Raw genomic sequence first — 12229 nt, forward strand, 5'->3', positions numbered from 1 at the left:
GAGTTAGATCAAAATGGACTAAACATATAGATCATAACTCAGTCCATTCTATTTTTATAAAATTAAGATTTTTTAATTAATTTTTTATAATTTGTTTAATTACTTTATAAAACATGTTTTTTTATTATGACTAAAAAAAATAACATATCAAACATAAAAAGGTATATTTAAAAATATTTTGATAAAAAAAATTTCATTAACTGAATTAGATGGATCAAAATAAATGAGTTAATAAATAATGCTGCCATCATGTTTCTATAGATTAATTCTATCACTTTTATATATGTGTGTCGGCACTAGAAAAATAAAATTCTTTTTTCACGCCCTTTTTTTGGAATAGTGACAAAATATATATTATTTTGGTGAATTTGGTAGTAATATATATAAATTAAAAAGAGTCCATTTTTTAAATATATATATATATATATATATATATATATATATATATATATATTAGAAAGAAATATGTATCATGCATGTTTTATAAACTTAAGCAGTTAATTAATGTTCAGCCAATCGAATTTTAAGTTTTGTAGAGTTGACCTTCTTTTCATTAGGAATCTGAAATATGTCTCTTTTTTTTAATTAAGAGCCGAAAATAGTTTCTTTACCTTTTAAGATAAGGTTAGAATTTGTGTATATTTTATTCTTCTTAAATCCGAAAATAAAGTTATGACCTGTATCTTTTTATCCTTCTTAAACTCCACTTATAAGATTATATGGAACACATATTATATATATATAAAATTGTATTGATTGACTCACAAAACCAACTTGCTGTTGGACTCTGCTTATCACTATTAATTAATTCACACATGGAAAAACAAATTAAACAGGTTGAGTACTTTATTATGAGAATACTAGGAGTCGTTTGGTAGAGTGTATTAGGAAAAATAACGCATGCATTAATTTTGTATATTAGTAATATTTTATTCGGTATACTCTTTTCTGCTATGCATAGCTATACAAATATTAATTATATATTTTATTGCATATTAATGTGTGTATTACTAATATGATGGATTTCTAGGTATTAGCTATACAAGAAAATTAATGCATGCATTAGTATGGTTAAAAATCCAATTACCCCTCAAAATCTTTTTTACATCCTTTTCACCATAATTGTGAAGGATATTTTTGTAAATAATTTTTTTGATGCAATGCATGCAATTTATATACACCAAAACAAACAATGCATAAGAAATAATCTAGATATACTCAATGCAAGCAAAACTAATATAAACATTAATAAATAATACACTCTATTAGCATTATTTTTTATACACTTTACCAAATGACCCCATACTTCATTTGTTTGTGGTTGCAATAAATTTATCTCATTAGGATTGGTAAGGTAAGAACTAGCCCCCCCTGTTTGTACTTATTCACATTGAAGATTTTATTTTATTAATAATGACCATTAGACAAAGACGTTTTGTCTTATGATATAAATTTGTCCCAAAGAACGCAATCACAAAATACTTTAATTTTTAAGATTGTGAGTACAATTTCGTTTGTTTTTAAATTTTTCTCATTGAATTATTTTTGTGATTCAAGAAATGTTACTAGCATATTTTTCGAATGTAGGATGATCCAGGTCTCCTTGCGACGCCGAATAACTCGACTTGGATTCGTTTTGGACTCAACTGGAGCAACTAAACCTTTGGGCCTGACTTCTACATGAAGTCCAGTCTATTTAGATGTTTTTCAATTTAGCAGCCATTGGGAAGAATTTAGCAAATAGACAATTTTGAATCTCGATTTTTTGGCTTGATGTTTAACTATTCGATTTTAATTTTGGGAAAATTGTATATAATAGCAAATTATTAATTCAAATTAAATGCTATAAATATACTTTGATTTAATTGTACCCTATAACAAACTATTGCTATTTTCGCCACTCTCCCTGATGGAATCTCGCTCGCCTCTCTCGCTTTTATACAAACACAAATGTATAAAATGTGTTTGTGTTTGTATAAAGCGAGAGGAAATTGTATATATACATATATTTTCGTTCCCCTCTCCCAGATCTCGCTCCCCACTCTCCCAAATCTCGCTCGCCATCCTTGCCTCTCTTGCTTATACAAACAGAAACGAAATGCATAAATTGTGCTTCTGTTTGTATAAAGTGAGAGAAAATTGGATATACACATGCAAATACATATATCTTCATCCTATACACTTATAATTATACAATACAAATATTTCCCTGCTCAATTTTCTTTTGCCTTTCTCTCTTTCTCGTTTTATACATACACAGATTATACAATTGATCTTTTGTATACAACTACTTTCTTTTGTATATGTATAGCGAATTATATAATTGCCTTCTTTGTATATGTATAGCGAATTATACAATTGTGTTTTTTTGTATATGTATAGCGAATTATACAATTGTTTTTTTTGTATATGTATAGCGAATTATACATATATATGTTTGCTATGGAGCGCAATTATGCAAATTTTGTTATAGCATACAAATATAAATTTTGTGTTTGCTATATGTGAAAGTTGCTCTTTAATTTTTCGGAATGAGACCCATTCTTCCACACAATTGTTGATACAAAATTAGAAAGCTTCCGTGAAACTCGATATAGCCATGATAAATTTTGTTTTCTCGAGATTGTATCATATCTCTCGTAAGGTCAGAATCAAGATTTTCACTAAACAAATTTAAAATATATAAAAAAAAATGTACAATGAAGTTAAAGAAACACAACATCTATTTATATAAAATATAATCTATATCTAGTATAATTTTCACTCTTGTCTTCTAATATCTTTAATTACCTAAGATGTGCACCTTTGATCCCTTTGTTTATAAATATTCAAAAGAAAATCAAGTTTATTAACTATTTAGCTATTTCGTTACTCCTATTTTATGTTAAAATTATATTGTCATTCACTATCTAAATTCTGAGGGTAATTTACTTTTAAAAATAATCTAAATATAATATATTTTCTATTTAGAGGGACTAAATATTCATTTTAATTGATTGGACGTTAAATATGAAGATAATAATTCAGAAGATCACCCCACTATTGCTAATTGTATAACAAACTCATTTTGTTTTTGGTAACAAGGTCACTAATTTCGGCTATATCTCTTCAAAAGTCACTATTAATATTTGGCTAACAAAATATGGCATGATATTATATTTAGTCAAAATATACTTTTTCTTTTTCATTTTTCAACCCACATGGCAATAAAACCCGACCCGACCCAAGCCATACCCCAAATTAACCCTATTGATCACATAATGAATTAAGTCTCAGTAGAATTTTCGCTTTTTTCTCATATCTCAGGCCACAATCAAATTTATAAAGAAAAAAAATTAGTTCCTCTAGTTTTTATATAATTACAGGGACAAATCCAACCTTTTCCCAAAAGAAATATTTTTGTAAAATACTCAATAAATTTTTACCTTAGTTTTTTCCTAATAATTTTGAGTGCTAATTAATTGATAGAGAAACTTCTAGACAATACCTACTACAAAAAGTTGTATTGGTGAAAAACAACTTCCCAACTACCCCCCCTTATTGGACCACATGACAACTACCATTCTTGTTAATTTGGCCTTTTCCTTCAATCCCCCAGTCTTGTTTTTTTTAATTAGTATCAAAAATCATGGCCACGAGGGTTATTTGTCCTTTAGATTTTTTTGTCAATCTCCAAGGAGTTGTTTGGTACGAAGATCAGACAAATAGACTAAACGATCGGTTAGGGGTTGTTTGGTAGATGGGCGCTCTTCAAGGCTTACTTGGTATCGGGAATGGACTAGATAAAGGTATTTCATGAGAATAGTTATCCTACTATATATATATATATAATTTATTTTATCGTTATAATGTAATGATCGAGATAATAAATAATCATTAGACTAACTAATACTCATTTCGTTCATATTTATTATATGTCGTCCTTACTAAAAATAGGTGTTCTTTAATACTTGTCATTTTACAAAATCAATATATAAATAACATTATTCTTTCTATTTTACCCTTGAGAGTTATTAGTATCTTGAAAATATGAATTTGACCAACATAGGAAAAATAAATGATTAATTCACGTTCACTGTTCAATTTAATAATTAATCAAAATAAATTAATTTATGTTTATTTATCGTAAACTTGACTTCAATAGATCACCACATACATACGGGTACAGTGGTAAACTTACCTAGTTTCTTAAGGGAAGTGAAATCTAAAATGATGATATATAAATAGAAATGGAAAGAATATCCCTTAAGAAGTGTTGGATGAAATCATATTGCATCTTATTCAATATTATTATCTTTTATCCCTCGTACCAAACTAACTATGCTATCTTCTTCTAGTGTACAATTTTCCTCTATATATAGTTTGGTTCTAGCTATTCTTCTTTAGCTCTTCATCGCTACTGTTTTTAAATATTTGCCAAATTATTTTCATCTCTAATGGCTGATTTGGATAGTTCAAGCACATCAAATAATGCCTTCATAGACTCCCCTTGTAAGTTCGTAATTTTCAAATATGTAAATTTTTACCGTTCTATTATGTCACTCATGTATTATGATAAATTTGTGGTATTACTTCATATTTGATAATAATATAGTTTTAGATACAATCTCATTGTAATATATTCTTTTATAAGATAAAATTAAAATTTATCAAGAAAGACTCAAAGTATTAATACTCACTACGGGCGTAGCAAGGTAGGAACCGCATCCGGCAAAAAATAAAATACACTATTTATATATGATTGAAATTATTTTTTGTGTATTTATAATAGAGGCTGAATCTCCCTCGACTTTACGTTTGTTTACTTCATTATATTTTAAATTCTCTTAATAAAAATTCTAACTCCGCTACTAAATATCCGGAAGGAATAATCTCATGTTATTGTTTCCAATGATGTGTTTAATTAGCATTTGAGGCCAAAAAGGAAGAGAGCTCGAAGCTTGAATTTTCCCAAGATGAGGAAATCCTTATTACTAAAATGTTCAACTTGGTTGGTGAGAGGTAATTCATCAGTGTATAATCTTTTTATATTATTTAAATTCCTATATCTTAATCTGTACATTTTTCTTGTCTGGCTAGCTGTTATTTTGAAAAAAATAATTAACATTTTCTATATTTAGATTATGCATACTCTATTTGTCTGTCTTTTTTTTTAATTTGGTGAACTCGAACTTGAGATATCTGATTAAAGATGAAAAATATTTATCACTCCATCACAATCTTTGTTGGTACTCTATCCGTCTTGTTTTAACTGTGTTTTAATTTTTTACCTTCTCATTAATATAAATAGTAAATATAAGATATAATTTATTAAGTTACTCTTATTTAATAAAGATAGAATGATTTTTCCTCTTAAATATTGTTTTTATTTCTTTAGTATTAAGAATATAATGGAAAATGATTGTCAATTTTAATTTTGAATTTCTAAAGTGATAGTTATTCTGATCATTGGGACAATTTTCTTGAACTAAAGTAACAATTAAGAGTAAGTATTACTTCGATAAGTACTTTAACTAAAGGTCTTGAGTTTGAGTACCCTGGTTAAAGAGTCGCTTTTGTTAGGGAGCGCCTTATTTCTTGGACTTTCTGACACGAATTCAAATTTAGTTGGGCTCCAATGTGAGTACCATCCATCAAGTGGGGAAAAAAATTGTTCGATAAGTTACATCGATTTGATTTAAACACTGGTGCAATGATTAAATATTACTTCCACAATTTTATTTTACTTGTCCACTTTCTCCTTTATGTCTCTTAAGAAATCATAAATAAGAAAAATAGTTTTACTAGTTAACCTTTTTAAAATCATTTTAATACATTCTATTTAAGTGTCATTTTTAATCAATAAATAATGTTATTTGATTAGGTGGTCATTAATTGCTGGAAGAATTCCAGGGAGAACTGCAGAAGAAATTGAGAAGTATTGGAACTCAAGAAATTCCACCAGCCAATAAATATTTTCTTCTTGCTATATATAGAGCTACATAAGCAGAAAATATTTATCATCACTTCCTTCCTTATTATTTATTTGAGATGGTTTTGTAGAACAATATGAAAAAAAGAAGAAGTGAACATTGGATTGGAATAAATATACTGTGATTTAGAGCAGATATATTTCTCATTAAAAATATTAGTGTATATATACCTTCGTCGGGTAACAAATGTTGCATATATACTCTTGACGTCTAACAAATGATGCATATTTATCTTTGTTATTTATTGGGAAAAGGGTCTGAAAATACTCCAACTTTGGCCGAAATTGATGCTACGATACCAAACTTTATGGAGGACCTTTTACCCCCTGAACTATTTAATAATATATTTTAAAGGTATATATGTGCCCACGTGAACACGTTACTATTTATAATGATGAAATATTTATGATGTCCACGTGGGCACATATATATACCTTTAAAATACACTATTAAATAGTGCATGAGGGTAAAAGGTCTTTTCCAAAGTTCTTTACAACAATTTCGGTCAAAGTTCGAATATATTTCAGACATTTTTTCCTTATTTATTTAACGGACTGAATTAAACAAAAATAATCCTAAAATAGGGTTTATATATAATTTCAACCAACTCAACATAGAAATATTGAAAATATAATAATTTGCTATCATTTTTCGTTTTAATGATATTTAGTGTTAGGTATACCTAATAGAATTTGTCACTTGGTGCCTTGCATCAACTAACAAAAAAAAATAGTAATACTTTTTCAACATATATGACAAAGTATAATCAAAATGGGAGGGGGAAAACAAGAAAATTAAGTACTTAAACAAACTTGTTTTCATAGAATCAAACATTCAAACAATGATATACAACATTTACATGAATAGGAAAATTAAAATTCAAAACCAAGCAAAGATCGAAATCAAAATTGCAATCATAAATTAACTAAATTTGTCAAATAAACACATTTTCAATAATTTGAATATGTCTTCAATATGACCCCTCATGTGCGTGTCAGACTGTATCCTCTCAATAGGGTGAGTAGAGAAAGACGATATAAGATAATGAAGATATAAGGAGACAAAAGAGCCCATAATTGGAAGACGAAAGGTTGTTGCTCCCAGAACCACCACCTCCTCCACCACCACCCTTGCTACGCCGCTGTCCCATCACGGTATTGGAGAGGAGGAACACGGCCATGAGTACAATAAGAACTATAGCCATTTTAGATGTAATTGCCATCTTCTCAATTCTCAAAACTATGCAAAACAATATATAGGTCGTGCAATATTTAGATATATATAGTGTATAATATATAGTTGTAAATAAGTCAACGCACTACTATTTTGAATATAATTAACCTATGGACGGTGGACGTGTTGTATTATCGGTCTTAATTTATGTATATCTCCATTAGAATCGATATAAAATTTAAGAAAGAAGGGATTTTTAAAAATAAAAATTATAGTCTAAAATAATCTTTCGACATTTGTGTGATCATAAATTATTTCATTGTATAAAATAATTTTATTTAATTATAAATAAATTATATTTTATCTGCAGTGAACTAAAAAAAACAGGAGAAAAAGAAAGAGTAGTAAATAGTATCTTAATATTCAATGATATCTTCAAAAAGGTTTATTTGTATATGATGTTCATAAAATCAAATTCACGACGTGTGTTATAATACATGAATTTTTATTATTTAATTGTGAATAAATTAGTTACTTTTTTATTTTGTTTTAAAAGTTTTGATATTATTTACAAAAGATTAGGGCGGCCCTCATTGACTTAGATATACAGGCTATATTAATGTAAGCCCAAAATAGTTCAATTTGGTAGAAATAGTATCCATCATTCATTTTTCGGCAAATAATTATGGAAAAATTACCTAAATACACTCATAATCTCTAAAATTTCCTATCATTTAAAAAAAATTAAAAATCCCCTCTTGAATACATCACTCTCCTCTCTCTGATACATCCCTATCCCCTCTCTGATACATCCCTCCCCTCTTTGATACATCTCTCACCTATGTATCCGGAGTACAGTGATGTATCTGGATGTCTTATCCCCTCTATGATACATCCCTCACCTATGTATCCGGATGTCCAGTGATGTAAATCCGAAAGTCTAGTGTTGTATCCAAAATTCATACATTTTTAGGGATTTTTGTAATTTGACAAAAAGTTGGAAAATAATGTAATTAGCTCTTAACACTATGAGATTTATGTAAATTATACAATACTAGTGAATTCTTCCACGCTTCGCGCAGTCATCAAAAACACAAATAATTTACTAAATATTATTTGAATAGAAGAGATATTATACATATAAAAAAGGTATTTTTATGTATATTTAATAATTTTAGTTGAAATTTTAAATAATTTTTAAGAGTTTCTTTCTTACATAAAAAAAGAATATAAGATAATTATATTATACCTTCCTATAAATTTATAGATGTATAATTTGGTTCCATAGGAAAAAAACATGATTTTTTCTTACATGTAATCATCTTCTTTAGAAGTAAAAGAACCTCTTGTAATTTATAATGATTTTAAAATATAAATATACTATTTTCCAAAGTAAAAAAAAACAATAGAAGAAGAAATAAATAAATATACTTTTAAAGAATAGATTATATATATTGGGGTTGTTAAATATAATTAATATACTTTTAATGTAAATAAGTAATGGTTACAATTAAATAGTGAGTAATGTTTTTGAAACTTCTACGTACTAATTAACTTTAACGAAGAAAAATGTTTTTTATAACGTGAAAAAATATAATTATCGTTCTTGTTCTTAGAAAGTCAGTCAACTAATTGTTATTATAATTTCAAAACATTATGAGCGCGTAAGCGAAAGTGAACTCAAACAATGGTGATCCAAAATGTCTCTTCTCATATTTATTCTATATTTAGGCTATTAATCCATATACAATATATATTTGACTAAATATACATACATCATCTTCTTATTTTTGAATTTTAGAGATAAATCTAGTACTAATTTTGTCACGATCCAAAAATAGAAGTGATGGCACTCGTCTTATCCAACCAAGACAAGTCAGCCTAAAACTCAACCATTACAATAAAATGCGAAAATTTTATAATCAACTCAAAAATACCCCCAAAATTTGGTTGTCACGTGTACAAGCCTCTAAAGTATTACAATTGATTCAAAAGAAAAACACAAGTCTCAAATGACCTTATTTCTAGAATAGAACAAGATCATAAATAGGAGTAAGAAGATCCGCTGAAATGACAAGCAACTACCTCACAAACCTCCACAAGAAGCCTCAGACAAGGAGAAGAGAAAATATCACAAAGGTCCGGGATAGTAACCTACAAAAAAAAATGTAGTAGCAAGGGGTGAGTACCAAACCACACGGTACTCAGCAAGTAAACCTCTAAACACAAGCTAAGGGGATAGAATACGGGTACTCCTTACACCCCAACCGAACCTCTATTGTGCCGTAATTTTCCTATCTTTAGAAAAATCACTTTTTGAAATGTTCTAAGTATAAAACAATTTTAAAAAAATACTTAGAAAAGAGTCGCCACTTAATTTTTTAAAGAAATCAAGAAAACTTATAATTTTCAAAGATTTAAACAGAAAAAATCATTTGAAAATACCAAAAAGGGTTTGGGGTTCAATTTACACTTCGAGAAGGGTTTAAGCATTCGAAGTGCCCGCTAACATGCGGTTGACCTGTGACTTGACTAAAATATATTTGACTATTTTTAGAAAAAATAATAATTTAACATAAAAAATAATAACTTATAATATATTTGATTAAGAAAATAATTAAATAAATGACGCATTTTATTTCATTTTATTTTATTTTTTTTAGAGGAAGGGATCCAAAATGATACATTTGACTCGAAATACAAGTGATTGAAATATTAATAAAATTAGATTAATTAGAATTTATTTAATTCATTTTGAAATAATAATTTAAAACAATTTAATAAATTAAATCAGGAATATCATTTTGAATTAATTGACCAAGCTTTTTGAGAAAATGACTAAGTAAGCATTATTATTTTTTTAATTAATTGAAAAAGGGCTTTTTAAAGTTTATTTGGGAGAAACCTTAACTTGAAGAATATATATTTTTTTTTACGAACTAAAAATGTGTTAAGTGAAAAACATTAAGTAACGCTTCTTTTTAAGAACAAAGAGTTTTAATTCAATTAATGATATACGATCTTATTAGTAAAATAAATGAACACACAAAAAAAAAAAAGTAAACCAACATAACAAAAAATAACTCATCTTTTGGGGAATCTAATTAAGTTAATTAAGAATTATAAAGTTAGAGTTAAACAACAAACAATAAATAATCACAATTAAATAATTAAAGAGTAAGGGAGAAATTGAATTTGGGCCCTTTTGGGCCAAATTCGCTGCTACTATTGGGCTTAACCCGATTCCCCTTTTTGTATACAACTGGTGTGTATCAGTGTATGACAGCATATGCATAGGCTCTTTTCATGTATCTCTTGCTTCCGAACACCTATATTTCACCTTAGCCCTGTATTTTTGCGTTTTTGACCTGTATATAAGTGTATACAACTGCATATAGCGTATATTGAATGTATATAACGTGTATACAACCTGCTTTTTGGACTTCCAGGGCCTGTTTCAGCTTCTTTTTCACCGAATATATGAGGACGACTCGAAACGACTCAAGGATATGCAAGAGTGGAGTCCAAAGTGAACTTGAATGGAGTTTCATATGCAACGAAAAGCGAGTATACAAATTAGTGTACAAATTAAGGGAACAATTAAGACGTAACTTAAAATTAAGATGAAAGTGGCTTAAATATTTTTTGAGATGCAAATATTACTAAAGTCACTGTTAGACGAAATTAAGACCAAAAGGTCACTAAATTCAACACAAAATAGGAGGTAATAAAATTTATACTAAGGTAATGAAAATCAAGCCACATGGAACTTCCAAAGCACATGCCCACATATATGTATATATGACTAAATTTTATAAGCAATAATTGATGCAATCCAAAGATACATTAAAGAGCTAACATCACCTCATACAATACGAAACTAGCTTTATCTATGGAGACTTAAGGTTGCCGGTTTGTCATATCAAATGATCAAAATTGAAGACAATAGCCAATTAACTCATTATAGGCAAAGGAAGAAAATAACTACATTTAAATAACTAAACTAGGCAACATAAGCAAATATGTTAAACAATGGCATAATACAAAACAATGTTCATATCACTGTTGAATATTAACGTTCAAGTAAATAACTAAGTTACACAACAAGTTAAAAATCAGAAGGATATTTTTAGACTTTGGACAAAGATGGAGAGGGCTATTTTTTTTTTTTGGAAAATAAGAGTAATCTTAGTTAAATCGTCACATTAAAATGGTAGAGTTACAAGCATCCTGTCATGAGTTTAAATCCAAAGAGATATATACCACTCAAGTTGATTGAAAACAGAGGATAGATATATCTACTGCGCGAATTCAAACTAGTATTAACAAGGAACCTTCACAATAAGAAACATCAATGCCATAATTTTTTAAGTCTACTCAGCACTCACAAATATGCCTAATTGGATAAGATATTAAAATAAGAACCTAAAGCCATGCTTGGATTAACTAGATCACTGATGACATAATCCTCAAAATAGCATCAGATTTCCGAACAATGAATTTAAATGAGAGCTTTCAGGACATTTCGATAGTAACAAATTAAAACATAGAGGTTAAGGTTGTCTCATTATACACAAACCCATATTACTATTTTAAACAATAATTTCACATTCTGAAAAAAGAAAAGACATACCTTAACACTTAGATACAATTCTAAGGGAAATTTTAACAAAAGAAACAATCACGATTTCAAGAAATTAGTTAATCTAGCTAAAATACTACTCAAAATAAACACACAAGAACACTTTTCTTCAGTTGAGGGGTAAGGGTGTGAAGCAAAATACATGAAGTTTCCACTGTTTTCTCATTCTCAAACCAAAGCAACAACAGACAGTGAGAAATGAGGACATTGCACCATAAAACTAGCTACTACATCATCCTAATTCATGCATTATAGCACTAAGAGAGTTCAAACGGAAAGAAACAAATATAGATATGCAACTACTTCACCAAACAGAGAACAAATTAACTGAAATAAAAATGAAATGAGAGAAGAGGAGTTGTTACCTTCCAAAGTGCAGCGAACGGAGACGAAAACGAGCGAGGTAACAACGATTCCTCCACCAATCAGCGACTTAAAACCT

At 28.3% G+C, this 12229-nt stretch overlaps 2 protein-coding genes across 2 annotated transcripts in view; one reads left to right on the forward strand and one right to left on the reverse strand.

Moving 5' to 3' along the window:
- LOC125863338 (cytochrome b6-f complex iron-sulfur subunit, chloroplastic) overlaps positions 1 to 12229 on the reverse strand; it is a 324107-nt gene that overhangs the window by 284313 nt on the left and 27565 nt on the right. The gene's annotated exons all lie outside the window — the stretch shown is intronic.
- Positions 4325 to 6104, forward strand: LOC125863352 (MYB-like transcription factor ETC1). The gene is made up of 3 exons (XM_049543543.1): positions 4325 to 4491; positions 4908 to 5001; positions 5864 to 6104. The coding sequence occupies exons 1-3, from the start codon at positions 4437 to 4439 to the stop codon at positions 5949 to 5951; spliced, it is 237 nt and encodes a 78-aa protein (XP_049399500.1). The 5' UTR covers positions 4325 to 4436; the 3' UTR covers positions 5952 to 6104.

This window comes from Solanum stenotomum, chromosome 4 (assembly GCF_019186545.1).
Source record: "Solanum stenotomum isolate F172 chromosome 4, ASM1918654v1, whole genome shotgun sequence".
Lineage (NCBI taxonomy): Eukaryota > Viridiplantae > Streptophyta > Magnoliopsida > Solanales > Solanaceae > Solanum > Solanum stenotomum.

Excerpts from the sequence above, each read along its gene's own strand:
- LOC125863352 (XM_049543543.1), top strand. The coding sequence starts at position 4,437 with ATGGCTGATTTGGATAGTTCAAGCACATCAAATAATGCCTTCATAGAC. Across the intron at positions 4,492-4,907 it reads TGCCTTCATAGACTCCCCTT|CATTTGAGGCCAAAAAGGAA; the intron begins GTAAGTTCGTAA and ends GTGTTTAATTAG. Across the intron at positions 5,002-5,863 it reads TTCAACTTGGTTGGTGAGAG|GTGGTCATTAATTGCTGGAA; the intron begins GTAATTCATCAG and ends TTATTTGATTAG.